The sequence below is a fragment of the Pteropus alecto genome, unplaced genomic scaffold (assembly GCF_000325575.1).
Source record: "Pteropus alecto unplaced genomic scaffold, ASM32557v1 scaffold45, whole genome shotgun sequence".
NCBI lineage: Eukaryota > Metazoa > Chordata > Mammalia > Chiroptera > Pteropodidae > Pteropus > Pteropus alecto.
The window spans coordinates 17,289,335-17,316,242 of NW_006442491.1; the positions used below are offsets into that span (position 1 = coordinate 17,289,335).

The window sequence follows — 26,908 nt, forward strand, 5'->3', positions numbered from 1 at the left end:
CTTCCTTCCTTCCTTCCTTCCTTCCTTCCTTCCTTCCTTCCTTCCTTCCTTCTTCTTACCTTCCTTCCTTCTTTCCTTCCCTCCTTCCTACATATACATCTATCCTTCCATGTATCTATCTATTCATCCATTCATCCTTTCTCCCTCCTTCCCATCCATCTATCCATCTTCCCATTCATTCATTCTCTCATCCTCCATCCTCCCATCCCTTCATTCTTCCTCTCATCCAAGCCAACAAATATTTATTAGATGCCTCCTATGGGCTGGGCACAGGAGTTGCCCTGGTGAGGAAAACCAACACCTTCCTTGACCTGAGGCAGCTTCCAGGGCAGTGGAGGAGAGGGATGTTAGTCAGATAATCACAGGGTCAGTGTACAATTACAAAAGGTGTTGAGTGTTTCAAAGAGAGGTTCTGGGCAGGGTTTTTATGATGACATTTAACAAAGGAATTTGGCCTCGTCTTTGGATTGGAGGACGAGCAGGAAAGATCCAGCAAATGTTCCAGGCAGAGGGAGTGACATATGCAGAGGCCCCACGGTTCATTCCAGGAACTGTCGGGACACTGTATTGCCGGGAGTGATGGGGAGAGTAGTACAAGACAGCGTTGCAGAGCTTGGCAGGGGCCGGCCCCAGAAGGAAGGCACTGCCTCCTTCATACCTTCTTTATCTGGCTCATTCAGACTCACTCCCTAGGTCTCAGCTCAGGGATTCCTTTTCAGGAAGCCTTTTCTGCCCTATGTAGGCTGAGTGAGGCCTGTGTACTTTCTCTTAATAAGAAAAAGTATCTAAAACTTAGAAATAAGGAAAAAAAATGGCACTTTCACTCATTGCCATACTGTGGCATTGTTTTAAAAGGCCCACGGAAGGATTAGTTAATTCTATGGGGAATATACTTGAGTTTGACTTTGCTCTTTGTTTAGAACTCAGGTTTTATAAAGTTACATACTAATTTGTAGACATTTTTCGCAGGAGAGGTACAACTGACTTCTGTCTGTAGAAAGGATAACTCCAAAGGTATGGTTTTATTGTCCTGTAGTACATGAACCAGTTTTATATGTAATCTAAACACATATTCTCATATTCCTTTTTCAAAAGCCCGTAAATACCCATTTAGTCTTGGAATCAGCTTTCCCTTCCTGTTGGCTCACTTATTAATGTGTTCATTCTGTAGTTGTATGTATCATGTTTTATAACTTCCTGAAAGTCACATGCTGACACCCCTTGTCTTAGCAGCACTCACGCTCGTATTGGGATTACCAGATGCTCTGGCTCCCTCGCAGCCCATGAGCTCGCAAGAATGTAGCCCATCTTTTGTCAACATTGAATCCTCAGAATTTTGCACAGGACCAGATTCGCAGGAGATGCTTGAGAAATAATTACTGGCTGAATGAGAAGTCTTGAGCTTATCTCTTTACCTCTGTGAGCCTCGGTTTTCTTATCTGAGAAATGAACGTCAGAGCACCCAACTCCAAAGGATGTAAAGGTTCAGTGAAATAAAGAATTCAAGTGCCCGGGGGCCTGTCTGGCACGTGGAGGTCTTCAGTCCCTTTTCCCCAGGGACTGGGTCCCAAATGTAGAAAACGAAGTTCTGGTGTCGGACACTCATGATCTGTTTGGGGATGAGGGCTAAGTCACCTGGGGGCGACTCACTGTGGAGCCAGGGCAGTCACAGGAGGCTCTACCTAATATTGGTGGGACAGGAAGACTAGCCCAGTCGGGCAGGGAGGAGTAGAAAATGTCCTTAAAAAGGGCAGGTGTATTAAAGGAAGAGGATCCTGAAATCCAGGCCAGGTTGTTGGATTCTCTGAAGTTGATAAGAGTGAGCAGTCCGGGCTGATGAGGAAGGGACTTGGCAACTTTATTTCAGTCAGGAGAGGAAGCCCATTATTGTTGAGCTCTCTGAGAACCTAGCTTTGGGGGGGTGTGTGCATGAGAGAGAGAGAGAGAGAGAGAGAGAGAGAGAGAGAGACAGAGAGAGAGAGACTATGTGGGTGTGAATGTGTGAGTATCTGGGAGTGAAAGCATATGAATGTGAGAGTGTGATTGTGTGTGAGTATATGCAAGTGTGTGAATAGGTGTGGGTGTGAATGCGTGAGTGATTATATGTGTGATTGTGTGTGAATGCATGAAAGTATGGGAGTGTGCATGTGTGTGGATGTATGTGGGGTATAAGAGAGCATATGTGTTTGGGGATATGTGTGTGTTGACTGCTGTCTGCCCCACTTTGCTGCAGAATCTTAGATCTAGTCTCTATTTAACCTTCACTATAAGTCCCTGGAGTGAGGACATCTACTGCCCCATTTCCCAGGTAGCCAATCCAAGGCTCAGAGGTGAAGCGATTTGCTGAAGTCACAAGGTGAGGATTGTGTGTGCAGCTGCCTCTATAACCCTGGGTAGAGGGAGGAGGGGTGTGGGTATAGGGTGAGTGGGGAGTGGGAGAGAATAATTAACGGAGTCTTAGTAGGTGAAGAAATTACAGATAAATGGTTCATGCTCACAGCCAGCCTTGGTCTTCATGTCCAATTCAGCACTTTTTCTTTCACAGTTTCCTACGCTATTTTGGTCTCTGGGATGCTATCTTTCAAATGAATTCAGCAACACTCCCTGAGCCCCTCACCTGAGCCAGGCCCTGGGCTGGCTTGGGGACCAAAGATAAGACATTGCCACCATCTTTAAGGAACTGTCAGGTTGGGGCAGGCATCAAAGTTGGGGAGTTGAATCCCCAGGGGCACAGGGCACCAGTCTTTTTAACACTTTGAGATATAACTTACACACAGGAGGATGCAGACATGTTATGTCTGCATTGATGGATTTTTACATCTGCAGATCCCTGTGTAACTACCACTTAGATGAAGATACAGAACATCTCATAGCCCAGAGGCTCCCTCCTGCTCCTCCTCATCACTTCTCCCTCTAAGGACAGCCCCCTCTGACCTCCGTCACCCAGGTTTTGCCTGTTTCTGAACATCTAGAGCACATGTATTTTGAGAAAGCACTTTCAATTTCATAGTCTTGCTTCCAGAAAATAAACCCAGACCCTGGTTAAGTACAGTGCCATGGTTAGGGGAGGGTGCAGTGGGGACCCCAGTGGTGGCAGGCCAAGCCCTAGGGAGGCCCAAGGGTACATCTGCTCGCTGGTGACCAGGCAGAAGACCAGGATCACCCTGATGCTCTGATGCTTTGGGGGTGATACCATGTGGTGTTTCCTGGCTCCTTATAGAGCTCAGTGTACCCCAACACTTTTTGTGGTCCCTGCTGTCTCTCCAGCAACCCTCAGACCCCCACCTTTCCCATCTGGTGCCCACCTACACCCACAGGTGCACCACTCCTGGAAGGCGGCCCTTGAACAAGATGTATAATCTCTCTGTGCTTCCATTTCTCTGTTAAACAGAGTATAATCATAGTGCCTACCCGATAGGTTTGTTAAGAGGATGGAGTGAATTGATATGAAATAAGTTAATATTTGCAGAGTTTAAGAGACTGTTGATACACAGTAAGTGCTTATATAAAAATTAAATAAAATAAACTTGATCCAATCTTGGCTGGTGGAAATATGCTAGAAAACACAGGGGCTTTTCCAGCTGGGCATTAGAATCTTGAGAAGGGGGCAGAGATTTTCCTGATCATCATGTAAAGTGGGCAAGGGCTGCAGATGGTCTCTAGATCCTCACAGAGGGGGTGGTTCCTTACCGTTCTCTTTTGCATGAGGAACCCAGATTTGGTGCCTGATAAATGCCAAATGCCTGACTGACTTCCTAGCGGGCGGGAAAAGGATCACTTGGCTCCTATCAACTTAGGTTTCACCTACCAACCTACAGCTCTGGAGATCCAGGTGGTGGAGGAGCCAGGCCCAGGTGTTACGTGAAATACATCCCCCAAGTCTCCTTGCCTGGACGCGAAGTTCTTCATCCCCCACCTTCCCAGAAAACAGAAGGCATTTCCCTGCTCACTCGGCCTGTATTCATACCTTGAACACCTTATCCCTGCAAGCAGCACAGAGAGCTGAGTTCTCCACCACAGCCAAGGTCCTGGCCTGTGAGCCAAGTGACCTCTGAGCCTTGCAGGAGGCTCCTTACATCAGGTGTCCTTTAATCACATGGACCAAGCCAAGGGCCCAGGGATGGTCCCAGGTGTGCTTGTGGATCTGAGTGCAAGTCCCAGCTTGACTAGAGATTTGTTGTGTGAGATTAGCTAGCTCATGAGCATCAACTTCCCTTCTCTGAAAAATGGACACGAGCACTGCTAACAGCGATGAGAATTAAACAAGGCAGCACAGCGTGGTGGAGAAGAGCCAGACTTCTTGGGTTCAAACCCTGGCTGTGCCATGAGACATTGGGGAAATGATTTAACTTCTCTGTGCCTTGGTTTCCTCATCAGTAAAGTAGGGATAATAAGAGTTCCTATCTCACATGGTGGTTGGGGGATTAAATGAGTTAATAACTGTAAAGCACTTGGCATATTACTTATCATATTGCACAGTCGGTAACAATACATGATGTATTGATATGAGCTCAAGGATTAGAAGTTGGGCACTGAAGTAAGACAGCTGGAGTTTGAGTCCTAGCATTAGCTGTGTGACCCTGTATAAGTTTCACCACCTCTCTGTGCCTTGTCTGTAAAATGAGGTCAGTAATATTACCTACCTTGAGTTGTGGGGTTTATAGCAGTTAATCAGTGAAAAGTGCCAACACATACTAAGCACTAAATATTAATATGATCGTCATTAATATTCTTAATATACTAATGGAGGGGAGGTAAGGAAGCTAACATTTATTGAGCACCTACTATATACTAACATGAATCACCTGGCAAGAATATTCCAGGACAAACATTAGGTTTCTGCATTCAGTAGAGAAGGAAGGAGATTCTGCTTCTCCAAGATCCCACCGGTGGTGAGGGGTGACCAGACCTTGCTGTACAATGTTTAGGGTGGGGAGGAAAGACCCAATGCTTAGTGAAGTACTGTGTACCAAGCACGAGGCTTTGCACCCCATGACACCCTTTAATACCCACAGTAACCCTGGCTGGGGATATTACTGTCCCCACTGTGCTGATGGTGGTCCTGAGTCTAAGAGAGGTGAGTGGTTCGAATTTCTGCCGCTATGAAGTGGCAGAGCCAGATTCAAACTCAGTTGTCTGTTGAAATTCTGCTTATGCAGGTGTCTTGGGCACAACCTTACACTGACTCCCTCTGAGCCAGAGAAACAAAGTCTTTGTGTCTATATAAAACCCAAGAGAGGACCAGACACTGCAATCATTGCCAAGCCCTAGGGCCACATGTGATCCTCTCCCAGGTGACAGCGGGACACACTCACAGAGACAAGGACACTCAACACCCAAAGGGGTCGTTGTTACCCAGAAATCTTTATTACAAAAATATTTTGCAAGCCAAAAAGTTTAAGTTGCAACTATATACAAAATGGGGCCTGTTTCCTTCCCAGCGTCTTAAAATAAACTCCCGATAACCACGCTCCTTCCGCACTGTTGTTTTAACCTCTTCCTTTTCCTGGGGTTCGATACACAAGGTATGAGACTCTCCAGGCTGCCAGGATGGAGCTAAAGCTACATGGCTTCCTTGGCCTCATTCCTTTACTCCTCTTCCAAAATTCAAAATAAAATTAAATTAAAATGGCACCAAAAAAACATCCTTTGAAGATTCTGTGTGAGTGTGTGTGTGTGTGTGTGTGTGTGTGTGTGCGCGCGCTCACGCACATGGGCTCTCTCTGTGCTGAAGCGATGGAGATGAAAGTTTGCAAGTCAACCTTTTGGAATTTGGAAAAAGCCCGAGCCAGGTGGCTGGACCACTGCGCTCCCAGATGCCACAGAGACACTCTGACTCGTCGGGCCAAAGCTGCCCACATGGCCTGTTGGCTCAGCTCATTCCTGGCTGCCATTATGTAAAACACCAAATCACTGCCCCAAGAGAGCCGGGTGTGTGCTGAGCTCCTGGAGTTCCACCTGTAGGACATGCTGACAGGCAGGATGGCTCAGCTTCTCTCTCCAATGGCCCGAGCCAGGAATCCCTTGGGCACCAAAGGGCTGGACTCAGGTGGGTGTGTGTGGGGGGCAGTGAAGATTAGTGTCTCAGCTCTAAGAGCTGATCAGTTACACGTGAAGACTGAACACACACAGAATGCAACATTTGTTTGCCCTGGGCCCAGCCAGGCCCCTACACTGAATTGGAAGGGTGGGGCTCAGAGGATAATGGGTCACAGTCTCTGCCCAACCTCCTGAGATAGAGGGACAGCAAGGCGGGTCAGTCTTGACTTCACAGCTGCCCAGTCCTTCTGGCTGTCTTGGATTTATTCCAGTTTGATCCCAATAGGGTTTGAGAGTAGAAATGGAAGATTCCTCCTGTAGAGATCAGCTCAGAGAGCTGGAATGAGGGAAGGTTGCTAAAGGGGTGGGGGAAACAGCCAGGCACAGCTTACTACCCTGCATGGCTCTAAAGTGCTTGCGAGCAATGGTGGGGGAGGCGGAGTGATGGAAGGCATCTGTCCTCTCCCCTCTTTCTGGGTGAGCGAACTGAGGCGTTAGGTCTCAACAAGACTGCATGGTGAAGGAGGCAGCCTAGAGAAGCACTGGCAGGTTTGGACTTACCACACAGCGGGCAGGAAGGCAGTCGTACCAGCCACGTGGCTCGGCTGAGAACGTGGCCGATTGAGTCCTGGAGAGAAGTCTAAGGGTCTCCATGGAGCAGCCAAACTGGAACCTTCTTCCCCATCCTCACGGCTCTGGGGCACAGATGAAGTTAGTTTCTGTCGTAAGATATTCCCTCCAGGAAACCAACTGCTAAACCTTAGACGGCACAAGACCCAACCATGTACTTCAACACGTGACAAGGAGCCAAGATAATGCTGCTGTTGTTTTAGGAAAAACAGAACAAAACAAAACACCACAGATCAAATTTTCTAACACCTCAGTTTCAAGATTGCACATTTCACATTTCTCAATAATTTACAGGTGTCCACAGCGAGATGTTGCTGAGTTAGTGCTAGCTGAGGGAAGCAAGCTCAGGTTGAGAAAAGAGAGGTGGGTCCGTATGGAGTGTCACTGCCAGGATGCTGGGTCCTCAAGGAGTCTCAGAGGGCAGGAGGAGGAGGGCCTTGTTCCTCAGTCCTTGGTGGTGGTGGAGGGTTCCTCAGAGGGTCCTCTCCTCCCCAGGGCTTGTGGCTCATCAGTCCAGGGATAGGGAGGCCAGGACAGTTGGTGGCAACCTCACTGAGTCTCTGGATGCAGTCCCAGATTTTTTTTTTTTCCAGCTTCTCCATGAATGGGGCAGTTCAATCTAAATAGAAAACTTTTCCCAACGCTCCCATTGGGTGGTGGTGGTGGTGGTGGTGGGAAGAGGAGGTAGGGTTTTTCTCCCTCCACACCCTGGAAGATCAGCCTGCAGAGCATCAAGAAGGCAGTCAAGAGTTGCCAAGACCCACGGTTGATGGAGAGAGGCATGAGAGTTCTTGGACCCCCAGTGGCTCTGACCAGTTCCTAGGGGGGTTCCATGGCTGATCTGGCAACATCAGCCTCCATGTGTGGCAATGTGGGGGGCTGTGGCTACCCTGGAAATACTGGAGAGCCAGGTGAGTTGTGGAGACAAGAGCTAGCCTCATTCTTGGGTCCCAGGACCGGCGCCACCCCGGCCTTCCGGGAATTGGGCTGGCTGTCTTCATTACAGATGCCCCACATGGGACAAGAAGGCTCATGGGCACAGACCCAGAGACGATGTAGGCCCTCTTCACTTCCTCTGGACCTGGACACTGGCATACTCTGAGTAGGATGGCTCAGGCTTGGGGGCTGGCTGCTTGGGGGCCCGGTTGAGGTGGACCATGTCCAGGTCGGCGTAGGTGACAGTGTCCTCAGACGGGGGCGGTGGGACAGCCTGGATGCTGGCATACTCTGTGTGGATCTTGGGTTCGGTGGCCTGGGGGGCTGACTTCTTCCTCTTGGGCAGGTTCAGGTCTGCATATGTGATGTCATTGTTGTCCTGGACCTAAATGAGACGAAGGCAAGGTCATTCTGGAGCTCCTAGCCTCTCACCCACTCAAAGGTACCACATCTGAATGCTTCTGTCTCCTTCCTCTTGGCCTCCACTGACTCAGCTCTAATTCACACTCAGCTCTTCTCTGGCCAAGGTTAGTTGTCTCCAGCCTTATCCTCCAGCCCACCTCCCTCCTCTCACAGCCTGAAGGATCTTCCTAAAGGCTAGTATGGTCACCTCAATCAATGTCACCTCCCACGATTCTGTCCTGCCCTGCCAATGCTCCTTCCTCTGCCTAGCATCCGTTCTCCTTCTTCTCCTCGTAAGGAAACCCAATCCACCCTGTGCATTTAAGCATGAGCATCACTTCATTCTGAGACCCTCCTGTTGGCTGGGTCCAGGGCTCCTTCTCTGTGCTTCCTCAGCCCACGTTTCTCCATTAGAGTACCCATCATCTAGGACTGTGACCATTTGGTGGTCCGAGTAGATGCTGATCCCCCAGTGGGTGGGGACATTTCTTCATTTGCTCATTTATCCAGCAAATATTCACTAGGTATTTATTTGTATGACTCAGAAACAAAGGCTGGAACAGAAGAAGCCTAATCAGTGTTGAATGAATGGCAACAATTTCAGCTGGATAAGGTGAAGCTGGGGACTGGGTGACAGAGAATGAGGCATGTGAGAATAAGACACCAGTTATCAGGGCGGTAAAGGTTCTGCAGTCAGAAGTCTGAGTTTAAATCCTGGATCTGTTCTCTCTAGCTGGGGGACTTTTGACAATTCCCTTAACCTTTCTGGGCCTCAGTTTCCCCATCTGTAAAGTAGGGATAATAATTATATCTATCCCCAGAGTCGCTGTGAGTATCGGATGAGACCACCCAGGTAAAGCTCTTAGAATGGAGCCTGGCATCTACTGAGTGAGCACATATGTTCCATAAATGGTCGTAATCAACCAGCAAACCTGAACATCTATCTCCCATTTGCTAATCTTATCACTCACGACTGCATCTTAAAGTTACCCATCAGGAATGATACACTTTGCTCGTTCCATGCCCCACACCTATGCTGCAGAAGCGGGGAGGAGCTCCTCACAATGGTAACTTCTGGTGGGTACACGATAATAACCACAGATCTCAGTTCTCGAGGGCTTAGAAGCACCATGCTATCACCTGGATGGCCCTCTTCGGGCCCTCTCACAGCCCTCCTTGGTAGGAATTATGTATTCCATTTTACCGATGAAGAAACTGAGACCCAGGGAGGTTAAAAAATTTGGTCAAAGTCACGTAGCTAGAGATGAGCCAAAGTCTGTTGGACTCTAAAGCTGTGCTCTGACCATGCAGCTCCTCTGTCCCGAACCCTGAACGCTCACACTTCTCTCTCGGAAACCTTCACCGACAGCCTTAAATCCTCCTCCTGACAAAGGCTGGCACCTGGCACCAGGCATCCCAGACACAGGGCTGCAAATTTCACAAGAGCTGGGTCGTGGCTGCCCTGCTCACTGCCCAAGGCCGGGCACATAGTAAGTCTTTGCTGACTAAATTTTGCACAGGTTTTAGTGACCAGTTCTTTTTACTGTCATTCTTTCCCCCAGAAGATTCCAGAAAGAAGTCCAGAGGTAATATGACTGGGGAGAAGGTCCCCCTGTGCCATGATTGGAAGTTGTCTTCTAATTACCACCTGAGGTCATGCCCAGGGCTGCTGGGGGGCCGCACTGGATCAGAGGAGCAGGCCACAGCATTCTGGTCTACAAATATCATGCCTTTTACCAGCCCTGTCTCTCTTCAACAGATTACATGTAAAATGATGACAACAGCCAGGAAAATGTCAAGGACAGCTGGTGCCCTCTTGTTCCTGGTTCAGGGCAGAGCCTGTCTTGTTACAAGACGCAGGGGAGCTCTCTGCCTCCGAGGTCTGACAACGTCCACCGGTAAGGAGCAAGGCTGGGTTTTCCGGAAACAGGCCAACCATGCTGCCTGTGAAATCTCCTCGGCAATGAGGAGACATTGCCAGCTGGAGGGAGTTTGTCCTTGCAGGAGGTAATTAGTGACACAGGATCTTTCCATGAGCAAAGGCAAGAAAGACTGGCAGCACTGTGTGTTACTCCGTGTGAGAAACAAGGAAGAGCTCGGGGTGAGCTGGGCAGGGTGCTCCTGGCGGAGGGGCTGGCCTGGGGAAAAGCATGGAGGCAGGAGGACGCGATCCGCACTAAGGAAGACTGCAGCCTGGCTCCATGTACATAGAACACATTGCGAAGGGTGCTCCCCGGCGTTGTGCAATGGGTGGCACTGAGTCAAGGAGGTGGAGACAGACTCTCTGGAGCAGAGGGAGAGAATGTGCTGGAGCAGAGGGAGAGAATGTGCAGAGGACAAGGGAAAAACGCACCCTCCCACCCTGGGGAAGGAATCTTAATTTAGAACAGGATCTGCAACTCTGCTTGATGCAAGAAAATCACACCACTGAGTTTCCCAGGAAGGGCGCCTCAGCGAGGACTGTACCTGGGTTATTTCTCTGGCGTTCTTCTCGGGCTCATGCAACCTAAAAAAGGAAAGAGACACAAAGATAAAAATATCCTCCCTATCTCAAGCACTCATGTAAATTGATAAGAATAACATTGAGGTTCCATTTCCTATATGGGTGGAGGACATGGATGAGTGGTTCACAACAGAAATACAACTGCTTATCGAAGAATGTTTGGACAGAAGAGTCAGTCTCACTAAAAGGACATTTTAATCAATGCACTATCAAACTTCTTTTTTTTTTTTTTTACCTCCTTTATCGGCAAGGATCTTTAAAAATTATAATACACGGTGCTGGGGAAGGTATGGTGAAACTGGCACATTCACACATTGCTGGTGGGAGGGGTAAGTCAGTACAACCTTTTTGGGAAGAAGCTTGGCCAAATCAAGAGCTTAGAAGGTGTTTTCATCTTCTGACTCATAATTGCATTTGGTGGTGGGGGGGTGGAATTCAAAATATAGAAATAGGCACAGAAGCATCTGTCGAAGGGCAGGGCAGGGGAGGGAGGTCTGTATCTTATAGCTCTGCCAATTGGGACTGGTTAAGAAAATGAGAATAGACTCATAGATAAAGATTTAAAAGGTTTATGAAGAGGTTTCTTTTTTATTACAAATAATTATATTGAAAGATAAGCGAAACAGCAAAATTCTCAGTGGAATAATCTCAATTATGAAAAACGTGTGAATAACACTGGAAGGAAAGATAGTAAAATGCTAACAGGAGTGGTCTTTGGGCGGAATTTTTTCTTCTTTTTAGTTTCCCATATTTTCCAAATGTTCTATATTATACACATCTAGGTGTTATCACTGAAAAAAAAAGGAGAGAGAGAGAGAGAGAGGGGAACCAAGTGCCCTGGTTAATCAAAGAAGCTGTTCATGCACTTGATTCTGTAATTGGAGGCAGTGCCTTGGCTCACTGCAGGGTCATGGTCAAGGTGGTGAGCAAACCAGAGCCACTGGTTCTGCCGGAGTTGTGTAAATTCTCCAGTCGGCGACTCTGGGGATGTTAGCCTGGATAATGTCATAAATGAGCAATGGGGCTTGGCCGCGGGATTATTAATGGATTTGGCACGAGCACTTGGCTCAGAAAGCAGTTCGGGGGCATGACAGGCCCCACGTGGCCACACAAACGGCCCTCCAGGGGCAGGGACACTGTCTGGTAAGGAAGCTCATGCAGACGTATCCACACTCCTCCAGCTTCCAAGCCTTCTGGAGCCCCCACTGCCTTGGGTTCAAGTCTGACTCATCATCCAGCTCGTAAACCCCATGTGGCCCCTGCTGACTCCCCTCCCCACAGGCTCATTCACTCCTCTGCCCTCATTTACTCACTTAGCCATCCACTGAATATTTCAACAGGGCTGCACAATGCAACATACTTTATGGGTCAGCGATACCCTTGAATGACCATCTTGACCACTTTTTCTCTTGTTTAATTTTTGTGTATCTTTCCAGACTCAAGTATGGCTTCACACACTTGGGGAGGCTTCTGCGACAGTGATGACAGCATCAAACCTCCTTGCATATTCTCCCATATGGTTTATGTGTCTGTCTGTCTTCCTCTCACGTTTCCTCACCACATGGGTGCTCAAAAAATACTCAAAAGAGACTTGGAATGAATGCCAGCCAGGCTGCCCCAGGGCCTTTGCACACTCAGTCCCCCCTTGCCTCTTCATCTAGTTTACTCTTTCTCTTCCCTCAGATCCTGTTTCAAATAGTCCTTACTCGGGGAAACTGTCACTGAACCTTCAAACTCCATTCTCCAAACACCGAGTTCCTCTCTTTCACAGTAGTATTTCAGACAGGAAGAAATCATCAATTTTGTGTGTGTGTCTGTTTCTCCTTGGGTCTCTCCTATCTCAGTGAGTGGCACTGCTATTACTCAGCCCTGTGCTCATGCTAAGGAAGTGGGAACCACCCCTGAGTCTCCTCTCTTCTCCTTTACAACCCACATCTAATCCACCACAAGACTTGTTGACTCTGTCTCCAAAGTACATTTCAAACCCGAGCACGCCATCACCTCCACTCCCCCAGCTCCCTAGATCCCTGAGGTGCCTCCCTGTGACCCTGCTTCTATTCTGTCCCTTTGTACACTATTCCACATGTAAAATGCCTAGGTGATGTCACATCTTTTATTTTGCTCAAAACCCTAACCCCTTCTCCCCACACAGTTAAGTCCATCTCCACATTCCCACATGACCTGCCCCGACGGACTGCTCTAGTCCCCCATCTCTCTCTCCCTGGCCCACTCCACTTCAGCTGCCCTGGCCTTGTCCATGTTCATGAACACGTCCAATTGCTTCTGCCTCGGGGTCTTAACACTGACTGTTCTCTCTGCTTGGTCTACTCTTGCCCCAGATATCCCCATGGCTGGAGCTTTTTCATCTTTCCGCTATCTTCTAAATGTCACCTCCTCAGGCAAGCCTTCCCTGATTGCCCACTGTACCCCACTTCCTGCTCTGCCCCATGCCTAGCTGTATTTTATATAGTCGGCATCTGTATCATGCTATGTATTAACCTCCTGGCTTGTTTGGTCACCTAATGGACCGTGAGCTCCATGTGGGCAGGAACTAGGCCCATCTCCTTCATCACTGGAGCCCTGACACCCAGTAACAGGCTGGTGCCTCGTTAGCTCACTGTAGATTTTTGTAGGATGAATGAATGAATAAACGTCTCTCTCATTGGATCAAAAGTACCATGAGACCGAGGCTAGTGTCTTTTTTTATTCTCCTTTGCAATCTCCCAGCTTAAGGCCTGGCACTGAGCTGGGCTCCATCAGATGAATAAATGAAAGAATCAAGGAAGCCCTAAATATTCCAAGAATAAACGTAGTGAATGTCTGACAAGTGAACAAATGGCTAACTGCATGAACCCCAGTGCCCAATTAAGGGAGCAGACACATTTTTCTGTCGTCTGAGCTGGGGAAGATTACAGATGATGTTCTGCCTGTACGTTCCTAACCCAGGGGGTTGAAAATAGCCAGTCCCTCCACTGGCCCTGCAGCCTAAAGGGCCCTTTGAGCTCACAGCAGCGGCAGCCCCCTTGACACCCTCCCTGTGATGCTCAGTGTTACCCACACCACCATCCTCCGGAAAGTGTCTGATCCCAGCCAACCAAGTGGAAGCAGTTGCTACATGGGAAAACACCATTACTGCTCGCTAGCTATCGCTTTGCTTTAGAGAGATGAAAGGGAACAAGTGATCTCACGGCTCCCTGGGTAGGCTCACGCTGGAAAAATAAAAAACAGGCAGAAAACGGCTGGCTTCTCTGGGGAAGAAGAAATAGGCAGCAAGAGGCATGGGTACAGATAAAGAGCATCAGCTTGAGTGTCAGAGAAATCTGGGTGGGAGTCGCAGTGCCAGCACTTACAAGGTAGGACCTTGAGATTGTCACATGACTTCTCCGAGCCTCAGTTTCCTCAACCACACCCAGGGACAATAATAACCTGTTAGAACAGGGGTTCTCAAAGTCTGGCTTGGGAACAGTGGTATCCGCACCATCCGAGAACTTGTTAGAAATACAAGTCTCTGCATCAGAGACTCTGGAGGATGGGGCCCAGAATTCTGTGTTTTAACAAGCCCTCCAGAGGATTCTGTTATACACTGAAGTTTGAGAACCACTATTCAGTTAAATTGGAATAATGGTAAATCATAGGTTTTTGTTTTTGTTTTTGTTTTTTTGAGATAATTAAATCACCACTGAGCTAATATAGGTAAAAGGCATAGGTCAGTTCCTGGAACACAGGGAGTCTTCGATAAATGTTAGCTGCTGATGCTGCTGTTATTATTACTATTGATACTGCCCTTTTCTTTCAGAACTTATTGTTTAATTGGGGAGATAAGACAAGTAAAAAATAATGACAACAATAAAAACAAAACACAAAAGAGAGATACTTTCATATTTGGGGCCGTGAAGCCACTGAGTTTAGGGAGTCAGAGAAGGAGGAGGAGATTGCTGCAGTGGTTTGGGATGGCTTTCATTCATTTATTCATTCATTTGTTCATTACCGAGCACCTATTCCATTCCAGGCACAGTGCCACGTTCAGCAGCTATTAGCAGTGAACATGAGGGAAATGATCCTTGCCCTCAAGAGGGATGGGTTATAATCTGGGGATGAGTGCTGAGATAGCTGGAACACACCAGGATGTCAATGCAAGGGCACCAGGAGGGCTCACATGAGGGGCTGCTGATCCCGAAGAAGGCAATGCCTTTGCTGAACCCAGAAATAAGAGCGGGAGGCAACCAGGTGAAAGAAGGGGTGCTGCTCTAGCTTTCATGTCACACAACTCCGGGGGTCACTATTCATGGAGCCCACTGTGACTGCTTCCATCTGGAGTTGTGGGGACCTCGGATGGTGTGTGAGCAGGGGTGGGGGAGCGCACCTCAGGGCGAGGGGCCGGCCTCCTCCAAGGGCTAGGAGGAGAGCAAGGCCGCAGCGTGCAGGAGGAAGTGGAGGGAGTGCAGCATGGCTGAGCCACAGAATTTAAACACTGGGGAATGGCCAAAAGTGAAACTGTCCAAGTCAGCAGGGGCTGGACCACAAGGGGCCTGAGGGCCTCAGTAGGACATATGGACTATTTTGAGGGCCATGAGAACCACTGAAGGTGTTTAGGCAAAAGATGGAAGCCAAGTCTTGCCCTTGGAAAAGAGTGTACTTGATATACACACACGCACAGTATCCCCATTGCCTCCAACACTGGGATTCTGTATCCAATCTATTAGCAAATTTTCTTGGTACCACCCAAATATATCCAGAATCTGACCATTTCTCAGCCCTTCCCACCACCTCGGTCCAGGCCACCATCATCTGTTGGGACCACTGCAGCGGCCTCCTCCCTGGCCTCTCTGCCTCCACCCTCAATTTCTATAGCCTGGTCACCACACGACACTCAGGGTGATACTTTTAAAATTAAAGTCAGACCCTCTCCCTCTCATGGCTCCTCATCCCAGTAGAGATAAAACTCCAAGTTCTAACAGCCACAGGTCCTTGACTGCTGGCCTCCACTCCAGATGTCTCAGTCTCTGCTCTGGAATTCTGAAATCCACTAAGCTCTAAAAATTTCAAAGATTTGCAAAATCTGTTTTGTGGTAAAACCTGACCTGAACCAAAATGAAGCTATTTATAATTTTTGTTTATTGCCCTTAGTATGGATGCTCATACATTTCTAAGCAGATACATTTACATGATAGATTATGAGGTGCTGCCTCTACTCTACCGGGGTGAATACTGGGGGCCTTCCTAAAAGATGAAAAGTCTGGATGAGTAACATCTGACTGCATGTGCTTCAGCTAAGAGACCATGGACCTGCATCTCCTTGACCTTACCTCCTGCCCTTCCCCTCATTCCAGCTGCACAGGCCTTCTCTGTGCCTCCAGGCACATCTTGCCTTTCTCACCCAGCACATATCTCTGCTTCATAGCTCCCAGCTCAGGACTCTGATCACTACCCCTCCTCAGAGGAGGCCCCTTCCTCTACCTAACATAGCCCTGCAATAAATCTCCATCCCTTCGCTGTGCTTGATTTGTCACCATTTGACATGACATTATATATCATTTTACCTCTGTACTTACTGCCTGCTTCTCTTACTTGTGTCTGAGCCCCATTTAAGCCCAGACTAATTATTATTCACTAATTATTATTCACTGTATCCCCAGCACCCAGAACAGAGCTGGTGCATAGTAGGGTCTCAGTAAAAATCACTGATAAGATGAATCAACAAATGAATGCACCATCTGTGATATAATGTCATCGCCTTAGCCTCTGACCAGGGCATGGGCTTCAGGAAGGCACAGGTGCTTTCTATCCTACTCACCCGGTGTTCCCAGGGCCACCCGTGCCAAGGTACTCAATAAATATTTAATGAATGAAGGCAAAGTATAGGAGGCATGTGTAGGAGGCCTCGTCACAGTCCAAACAGGATTTAATAAGAGTCTCGCTGTCTGTGGACAGCACACAAGCAATTGGTGCCTCTGTGCCGAGAAATCTCCTCATTTGAGACCATAATTAAAAATGGGCCCAGAAACAAAACAAAACAAAGCAAAACCAAAAAACGGGCCTGGTATGAGGAGCTTAGAAAAGAAAGACACAGAAAAGTTGACTGGTACAGGGTCAGCGGGTATGGATTATACTTTGCAGTTTTGGGGGCTATCGAACAACTAAATAACAATTGCAAAAGCATCCTAGCCCAGCAATGCACTTACCTTGTGGAAGAAGTAGATCCCTTGGCTGAAAGAGAGAAGAAACGAAAGCCAGTTATTTAACCCATGCTTTTCTTATGTAACCTTTTTTTGGGGGTGGTGGGGGTGGTGCAAAGGTTTGCCTCCAGTGACATGGGGAGAAATTGTTGAAATTATATCCTTCCAAACACAGAAAACCCCATGCTTGCCCCAGTGGGGTGGCCCATTATCTCCCATTGAGGAAAACCAGTGTGCTGGGCCTTCCTGCCTTCCTACTTCTGGGAATTGCCAAAGGTCAGATCCGAAAGCAGCCTTCAGCCTGGGAGGGGCCACCTGCTCTACCTCTGTCTGGGCCTCACTTCCATTCACCACACGCCTTACCCGAGACCCTAGAGCAATCCTGGGTGCCAGTGTGGGTCCTTCTAAGCTGGGCTGCTAGTTGAGGGAGTGGGTGTGAATCCCACTTTGCCACCAACTTGTTTGCTGCGTGACCATGGATGGGTCATTTTCCCTCTCTGAGTTAGGATTTCAGCTTTCTAATTCACAAGTTTGGGCTGGACACGCATTTATCTTCATGTCACCACTTTCCAAAAAAAGATCTTGGGAAGAAAGAAAGGGTCCATCTGGTTCAGGGATTTTTAAACCTGTGATATGGGGCATCCAGCAGAGAAGCCGCCGGGGTTCGGCCACCATTTGAGTTGAATTTCACTGCAAAATTGTAATTAAAAAGCAACATGCACACTGAAATGTGCTCTGTACCACATGTTAACAGGCTGGAGGCTGCTACGATGCAAGAATTCTTATTGCCAGATTAATGCTTGGTGCCTGGACAGGTATCAGATTTTTAGGTGAGTGGGTGCAAGTTGGGAAGGCTGCAGCTCAGCATCTAATGTTTGAATGGAGGCTGGTGGGTTGAAAAGTTTTGGGACATGAGTTGTCTCAGGGAATTCAATGACAGGACGCCAATTGCTCTCATTTTATACCAAAGACACTGGATGACTCCTTAGGATCACAGACCTAGTAAGTGGTTGAGTTGAAATTAAGGTATTTCACTGAGAGTATTGAGGTAGAGGATGGGACCAATGAGGGAGAAGGGAGCATTTCATTAGAGTGGAAGTGATGTGCAGAGTGGTCTCTGGAGACCCACTGCCAAGGTTTGAATCCTGGTCCCATCACTCACCAATTATGAGACCCTGAGCAAGTTTAATAACTTTCCCATCCTCCAGTTTCCTCGTATGTAAATGGGGTTAGTAATACCACAGCAGAAGTCTGTAGTGAGAACAGTACCTGGCACATCAGAAGAGCTGAATGAGTGCTAGTTGTCCCTGTCACTGGAGCCTATGTTTGAGATCTAGGCTCTGTACACACAGCTCAGGGGCTCGATGACCTGCACTTTTGTCTGCAGCTCTCCAAATCCCCGTTCCTCCTCTAGAGCACTGGTTCACTTATGCCTAAGCCACAGTAATGAGTTCATATGTACTGGAAGTGACATGGTGCTCAGAGATGAACCTTTAAAGAGAGGTTGAGATTTCACCAATGGCTACCATGAATGCTCCATCTGATGGGCCGGCTTGTTATCCTTGGTGGATAATGGACCCTGCTTTGCCATTGAAGAAGGAGTCCTTCCTGCGCAGGGGCTCTCCAGAACTTTAGGGAAACCCCGGGTAGATCATTTGGCAGAACCTCTTCCAGATTCCAGAGATGTGGAGCCTGACTCTGGCCCTTCTGGATGGAAGCTTGAGGCTGGGCCAGTATTCACAGCTAAGTCTTTCCAACCAGCCCAGGATGGAGGGGCACCTAGGGGGCAGAGGTGAGGGTGTGCAGAAGAGACATGTATGTGACTGATGCACAACATGCCCATCCAAGCTCAGGCTGGGGGACTGAATGCAGAAAGGCAGCTCAAGACAACACTTCACACTTTGCAGGCTGTGGCACGTGGTAGTTCACAACCAGCATTTTTAAGAGAACTTAGTATAGAACATGACAAAAATGAAAATATCAGAGTTCTAATTTTATCCATAGGGGTGTGTATGTGTTGGGTTGAGACATGAAATGTATTTCTATCACTTGTAGTCAAATAAGTTCCAGAAACATTGGCCTAAAATTGTTTCCTCTGAGAATGGGAAAGAGAACTTGTATTTTCTGAGGACTGAGAATGTGTCATGTTATTTCCCATGAGCTTCTTTGGGTTCACACCATCCTTCAACATAGGCATTGTTATACCCATTTTACAGGTAAGGAAACTGAGGCCCATGGAAGTCAGTTAAACTAATTGTTTAGAGCCTATAAAAACCCTGGTTTGTCTGAATCTAAAGTCAGAAGCCTTGCCACAGTAGCAACTACACACACACACAGACACAGACACACACACACACACACACACACACACACACACACACACACACACGGACGATGTCCTGCATTTGAACTTGTATGCTCCCGCTGTCGAGTCAAAGACTGCACACTTTGCCACTGTGAGGGGAGCTTTCCAGGGAGGTGGCTCATGTTTCTGGCCTCACATATAATGCTGACGACAGGAGCTTATATTTATTGAACACTTGCTGTGTGAGGGATACTTTCTTAATGTTTTATGTATAGTCAGCCATTTAATCCTCTCAACAGCCTTGCAGGTAGGTGGTGGTATTAACCCTATCCCCTTCCAGTCTCCTGCCTAGGGGCTGGGCATGTAACTTGGGCAGGTCATAGGAAAGCAGAAGTTTGCCAGAGGGCTCCTGGGAAATATTCTTTCTTCCTGAGATCCTCTTGCCACCCTGACAGCTCCCTGCTTTCCACCTCAGTAGTGGTCCCATGAAGATGTGAGGCCTGGCACATTTATGGCCATCTTGTAGCCATGAGGGGAAGGCTGCGGGAGGGATCCACCCAGATTCCAGCCTGGTGAAAGTGCCATGTCAGCCATGGCACTGCTACCTCTGGACTTCTTGTTACTAGAGGTAAATGGACATCCTTACGGCTTACGGTGCCTACTATATAGCTCCAAGTACTCAAGTGGCTTCTCCCTCTGGGAAGGACAGCCCAGAGGCAAACTCCTGGGGAAGAAGCAGGGAATCCACTCACCTTTCTTCTGTCGGAATCGGAGGAGGTAGAGGGCCGCGATCAGTAGGGCCACCAGCAAGGCACACACCACACCCACCGCAATAAAGATACTATTCAAATTGTTATTCTCACCTAGAGACCAGACAGAATAGAGGCTTCATGCACATTAATTGAAAACAAAGAAAATTAAAACCCACTGCCTCTTTTCACCACGAGGCAGGCATCAATAACTGAGAACAACTGGCTGGGCCTTCTCAGATGTTTGGAGCCACATGGACATGTTCATGGGTCTGCACACACTTCCCCACGTGGGTTACCCACGGGCAGCATTAAAACCATGCCAAGATGCCAGGAGGAAAACTGTTTGGTGCTGACAGCCATGAAGGAACTCGATCTGCAGAATGCGGGCAGAAATCTCATTCCCTTGGAACATAAACATCCTCCTCAAATGAGTGAACCAGAGTGGCCACCATGTCAACACAGGCCCATCCAAAACCCGGAACTGTGACTGGGTATCACACAGTAGCCAGGGGGCAGAGAAAGGGACAGTGAGGAATAGCAGACATGCAGCTGACTAATGGACACTGCAGAGCTCTCGGGGCTGTCCGCTGATCTGTGCCTGGGACCTGGGCATAGGAACTCTGAACCCAGGACACATGAAATGGAGATGGGGACTTGGCTGGCTCCAGGGCACAGGTAGGGGATCCCACACTAGAGCATAGTGGATAGTCGGGACCAGGGTTCTGAGCTATGAAAACGGGAGTTCAAATCAATGCCCCTAGTTGAGTGACCATGAGCAAGTAATTTAAATCTCACTCTACACGCAGGCTTCCTCTTGTGTTATTGCGGCCAAGAATAATCTCTATCTCATTGGATAGCTCTGAGGATTAACTCACTCACTAACTTATCAACCAACCAACTTATTTTCATCCTTTCCAAAGATATTTCCTGAGTGCCTACTATATGCCAGGCTGTGTGCCAGGTCCTGAAGCTACAATGCTACAGAAGACAGCCATGGTCCCTAGTAGCTGAGACTCGAAGCTGAGAGTCAGAAAGCCCATTTCCTTCAACACTGCCATGAGCAAGTGGAGAGGCCAGAGGGAGACAATGACTTGTCCAGAGTCACCCAGCAAATCTGTGACCGAGCCAGAGATTTATCCACACATCCTGTCTCCCAGTGCAGTGCTTCTCCTATGAAAACTAGCATTGGTGACATCAAAGGGACACCTTGACAAGGTCCCAAGTCTTCTTTAGAGCTTCCCTATTCCCTTGAAGGTTGCATGAAGAAAAGAAATGCCTCTATTCTAATCCGTTTAAAGGGTCTGCTGTATAAGGCATAGCCATGCTAATGACAGTGATGGAGCATTCCACAGTGGCATCGAAATGCCAAACAGTGCTGCCGGTTTGAAGGAAGAAGAGAGATATATTGACAACAGGTTGGAAGGGGGCTGAGAAAATGAAACTCTGACACCTTTTACTCTCCCATGAGAGTGGCGGCATTACATCATCTTAAATGGGCATGCACTTTGGCCTAGAAATGCTCTTCGGGAAATGGTCCCACAGAAATAGCTGCACATGTAACAGAATATGTACAACGACATTTATTGCAGCAGTGATTATACTAGAGAAAAGTACAAACATCCTGAAGCCCCTGCCCCATTTCCAACCCCTGCCCCATTCCCAGTGGGGCAGGCTTGCAGTGGCAGCCAGGGACACTAGGAAGCTGTTAGAAAGAGCAAGGAGGCGGGTGGGGCAGACATGGAACGGTGAACGCAGTAGCTGGTGAAGAAAGCACGAGGCAGGACGCTGTGAACAGATCATCTCCCTCCTCCCTTCTCTCTGTCTTGAATGTGTATTGATGTCAAAAATCTATAAAAATGTGTACCAAACTTCTACCTGTGGCCACTCTTGGAGTGTGGGATTTGGGGGATGGGAGCTCACTTTGAGCTTCTGCGTTCTATCTATAGACTTCTAGACCATTCTACAATAAGCATGAATTACTACTTTTAACATTAAAAATAAAGATAAAATTTAAAAAAGCTGGGTCAGTGTAGTGGAAGCCTCACCAGGGGGTCCATTTGTGCTTTGGTTCTTCTGGTGAGCAGAGACCTCCACGGTATGGTTTTTGGTGACTGCTGGCTGCCCATCGTGCTCCACCTGGCAGGTGAGCATCACATTCTCCCTATGGGCAGATAAATTCACCAAGAGCCAGCTCATCCGGTTAAAGGTTCCGTCCTTATTCTCTGTGGGGGCCGAGGCTGTTTCTGTTCGGGACACGTTCCCATTCTCCAACCAGGTCAGCTGTAGGCGCTGGGGGTAGAACTTCTTCGCCTGACAGGTGATGTTCACCTGGTTCTCTGACAAGGGGTGTTGGGTAACATCCACGGTGGGCGGAACTGAAACAGCACAGCGCAGAAGCTCTGACCTCGTGGAACAGACAGATCATAAAAAAGCCCCTCGGACACTGAGAGTGCTCTTTGCATAGGAATAAAATCACTAAGCACAGTGCCCTGCACACAGTAGGTGCTCAAGAACCAGTAGCTTCTATTAGGGTAATGTGACAAAATCAACAAACACAGCCCCTGGCATGCAGTGGGAACATACTAACTGTAGCAAAATAAATGAAATGACCAAGAACACAGGGGCTTCGCTTACAGTAGGTGCTCGATAATTGGAGTGGCTATTGTAAAGTAAATGAAACTACCTACAGAATGGTAGGCGTTCACTTGGCAGCTGCCATTAAACAGTAGTGAGTGACAGCACATTCAGGTACCCGATGATGGAAAGGAGTGTCAGGAAATAGATTCTAGGCAATTCCAGGCCTGGAGCAAAGAGCAGGGGGAGGAGCAGGCCTGGAGGGCGGGGGCCAGGTATGGGCTGGGCCTGGTTGTGAGGGGCATCTACCTCGGATGGTCTCAGACAGGTTGGCAGTCCCACGAAGAGGAGGGCCCCCCTGCAGGGTGACATGGTCCACCTGACAGATGACTTGGGAGCGAACATCCCCCGGGACCAACGACACCTTGGCTGTGCTGGAGAGGCTGTAGGAAGCACTGTCTCCCTCTGGGTCCACGGTGGTCTGGGAGACTGGGAGCTCATTCCCATCTTTGAACCATTTCAGCATGATGTTTCTGGGGGAGAAGCCGTGGGACTTGCAGGTGAAGCTCACTGTCTGCCCAGGCTGCGCCCTCATTGTGGGGCCCGATACCACGGGGGGAGAGGGTTTGGCTACAAAAGGAGCATAATAAGCAATAAACATGTTTGTGATGATCACCACTAAGGATAAGCATGCAACACTGTTAAGGACCTTCTCATGTATTATTTTTTAAAATCTCTCTAATAATGCTGGGAGGGTGGGGTCATCATCCTCATCTTACATAGCAGGATACACAGGTCCCTAGAGGCGAACTCTGAGTAGGAGCAGGGCAACGAGGCAATTCCAGGCCTGAGTTCAAAGTCTACTTCCTCTCCTCTGCCAGGTGATTTCCCACCAAGCCGAGCACAGGAACAAAATTACTGATTCGTCTCACTCTTCGTATTAATTGTTCCTAGGTGACCTCCCTAGGAGAACTCAACTTCAGAGAAAGTGTTTATGGAAGTGAATGCTGGGGAAGCGGTGGCACAGTGGGACTGCTGTGAAAGCTAGAACCAGGCTGGCCAGTCAACCAGAGGTGTGACTGGGGCACAATCCCAGTCCCATCTGTGAAATGGGATAGTAGGCGTTTTTCATTCCTGGGCCTGCAGTGAGGGTTAAATCAGGCAACAGAAGCATTTTTGCTTTGAGTAAAACAGAAGGTGCTTCACGAAAATAAACAAACACAGATCTATCTGGAACCCAGAGTTCATTTGTATCCAGAGCTCTGCCTTCTGGAATTTATCGATTTACTTCATAGTTTTCATTCTTTCCACAGATATTCCAGTAGGGGCTAATTTGAGCCAATCACTGAGTTTAAGAGAGAAGGGATGAAGGGATGTTCTCTGAATCTGGGTTCAGTTGTGGGTTGAAAACAAAGATCACTGAGCGCTGAGAAAGCCAAAGGTGGTTCATTTCTTAATTGTTATTAAATTAGAAGAGACACAGACACAGGCCTATGAAACAGGCAGGACTTCTTTTGTGTCCTGAACGCATCCACACACCCGTGAATTAAAGTGAAGGCAGTTGTTCCCTATAGAAGGGTCCTAAGGGTGTTTCTAAGTTGTTAATTATTATCCAACACCTTCTGTAACAATGGGCATGCAGCGAATATGACAAATATTTGCATTTTTAAATACTTAACTTATTTCCTAAAAGTCATCAAACATTTTGAGGATATAAGTGTGCCACTTGAATAAGACGAGTCATAAGAACACCAGTAGCTGGATGCCCCTACAGGGATGAGAGGCTGGGATCAGTTACCACTTATTGAGAGCGTCTTGGGAACCTGATGCTGGGCTGATCCCTGTGAGAGAGGCACGGTGTGGTCCCTCTTATGCGAGGAGGCTCAGGGAGGAATGCCACTTGGCCAAGGGCACGCAGTGAGTAAAGGGTAGAGTTCACCTCACCGTACACAGGACTGATTGATTTTAGCATCTCTATTCTTTATCCTTGAACCTGTGTCTGTTTCTGTACAAAGTGTGTGTCAAAACACCACCCCAGTAAGCGGAGTGAAGATGTGTATAAAACAGAGGCTAACATATAGTGGGTGCTTAATAAATAACGCCTATCATTGTTATCATAAGACCTGGTCTTACTTGTTCTGAAACAACTTGGTTGTTCTTTAGGCTGTAAGAAGGCAACGTAAATGCACAGTAGAAACATCAAGGAAAGTCTCGAATCCTGCTCCCTGCAGCTCCCATACAAAAACCCAAATGAAAAAAGCAGAGAAACCACCAAATTATGGTTCTCTCCCTCCTTTTTTAATAATCTCCCCAGGAAACAGGTTTGGTGAATTGGCTTTCAAAACACACATGAGATCACAGGTATTTCTGTGCAGATTAGCTCTTTAAAGAATCTGGAAGCATTTTGAAAGGAGGGAGGACAGGTTTCAGCAGTGGCGTTTTGGTGTGTTGCGGCAGAGAGGGCTCTGGGGCTGAGCGGTGAGTATGTGCAGGGATCCTAGTGCCTGTTTAGACACATATATGTTTAAAGATGGGAAGGCATCCCCCGCACTAGAATTCAGATCCGTACAGGGTGTCCAGGCTGCCCCTCTTTGGGGCTGGAGAGGACAAGAAGTCACTCTCAGTCCAGGTCTGCTCTGTTGGACGGGGTCCTTGACACTCCACTCAGGCTCATTTTCCTGGGCTCCCATGAGCTATCTCAGGCACATGCTATTCTGAAGCGCTGAAAGCCCTAAAAGTTGTCATTGCGGCCCCAGCAGCAGGGGGAGCCACTTCTGCCAAGGGAAAAAAAAAATACAACTTTTCCTCTGTGACCTCAGGGAGCAACTAGCTCAGGGCTCTCTGCCCTGGTTGTGCCTTCAAGTCCTCTAAATATTTAAAAAATTCAGCTGCCAGGCCCATATCGGGGCAATTAAATCAGAATTTCTAGAGTGGAACCAGGGTCTGGGTACCTTGTCAATGTTTCCCAGGTGATTTTAATGAGCAGCCAAGGTTAAAGGCACCGAACTCAACTCTCAACCCATTAATACTCGAGGCCTGGGGAAGAACATGACCCGGCCAAGGTCCTATGGCTTTGGCACATCATAGCTCACATTTACTACATGCTGGGCACTGCTCTAAGCACTTCACATGTTCACTCACTCAGTCCTTGCAGCTGCTCTGTGAGGTCAGTGCTGTCACTGACAGATGAGGACACTGAGGCCCAATGTGAAGAGTGACTGGCCAGACATAGCAGAGCTGGAAAGCGACAGAGCTGGGATGTGACCCAGGCCGTCAGCTGGGCCCATGCTCTCAACTGCTACATGCTCGGTAATACCCAGATACCACCAGATTTAAGGCTTTCTAGACATTCTCTCCTATCCTCACAGAAACCTGAATGGGGAAACAGAACCTCATGGAAACTGAGCCAAGACCACACAGATTGACGATTGGGCTGGATGGTCTAAAGGTCCTTCATGTGCTTTCATTCCAAGATTCAGGATCCTTGGTCTCTGGCAAAAACAACTTTGCCTCCTCAGTGGGGTGACCTTTAACCTCTTCCGCGGGTGAGGGACATTCTGAGATGACCTAGCTCTGCCTAGAACCTTCAGTGACTATGTGAGTTGGTCCTTGAACCACAGGAGGGTTTCCCGGACAGACCCACAGTGACTCCCCACAGGCTCCTCCTCCCATCAGGGCTGTCAGAGTAAACAGTGAGTCTGTGCCTCTTAGGAATTTCTTCTCAGTCTGATGTTTCTGAAGGTGAAATAAAAAAACACGTTCTCCTCTTTCCTGCCCTGGATGGGTTTCTCCTCACCGGAGGGAAGAGAACGAAGCTTTATGGGAGAAGTCTACGCCTGCGTTGTTCACTGCTGCTGCCACAGCACCCGGAGCAGAGCCTGGCACAGCAGGTGCTCAGTAAGTGTCAGTGAGGAGAAACCTCGGCGCACTGAGGGGGGCACTCTCTGGAGGCGAGAGTGAGGTCTCGCCTTGTGACAGGCAAGTCGCTCAGACTCTCAGCTCCCTCCTCCCTGGGAACAAGGGGCTGGACTGGTTTAGAAAAGGCAAGGGCTGGGGAGCCAGGCAGACATGGATTCCGGACTTTTCCCACTATTTACCAGCTGTGGGACCTGAGTAAACAGTATGACCTCTCCTGGCCTCAATGTCCCTGATCTGTAGAAGGGGTGAAATCGGATTGTGAATCAGATCATGACCGTAGCACTCACTGTGCCCCTGATTCTTAGTTGCTGCTCAGAGAATGAATGATGTTCTTATTGACTTGTCACACACCAGGGACAAAGGGCCCACCCCGTACTCACCACTCACAATGAGCTGAGTGCCAGGACCAGACCTAAACTGCACGGTGTCAGTGTCTTCTCTCCGGAACTTCACACAGTAGTAGGTCCCGGTGTCTGCTGGGGTGATGTTACTGATGCGGATGGAATAGTCCATGGTGTTTCTCTTTGTGGTGTCTGCAGCATTTGTTATTCGGGGAAAGTGACCTCCTCTGTAATTGTAGATTAACTCCCGGCCTGGCCCTGACCCCCTGAACCACTGGATGGGCCCCACGGGGTGCAGGGAGGTCAGGGTGCAGTTCAGAGTGGCCGTCTAT

At 48.3% G+C, this 26,908-nt stretch overlaps 1 protein-coding gene across 1 annotated transcript in view; it reads right to left on the minus strand.

Annotated features, from left to right (window-relative positions):
• Positions 1-5,345: 5,345 nt before the first annotated feature.
• LOC102886606 (tyrosine-protein phosphatase non-receptor type substrate 1) overlaps positions 5,346-26,908 on the minus strand; it is a 23,841-nt gene continuing 2,278 nt past the window's right edge. Inside the window, exons 3-9 of the mRNA XM_015596882.1 lie at positions 26,616-26,904; positions 22,627-22,947; positions 21,789-22,118; positions 19,744-19,854; positions 16,693-16,717; positions 10,474-10,513; positions 5,346-7,990 (exon numbers count right to left, since the gene is read on the minus strand). Coding sequence (XP_015452368.1) covers positions 7,736-7,990; positions 10,474-10,513; positions 16,693-16,717; positions 19,744-19,854; positions 21,789-22,118; positions 22,627-22,947; positions 26,616-26,904 — 1,371 coding nt within the window. The 3' untranslated portion in view covers positions 5,346-7,735. The remainder of the gene's footprint in view (positions 7,991-10,473; positions 10,514-16,692; positions 16,718-19,743; positions 19,855-21,788; positions 22,119-22,626; positions 22,948-26,615; positions 26,905-26,908) is intronic.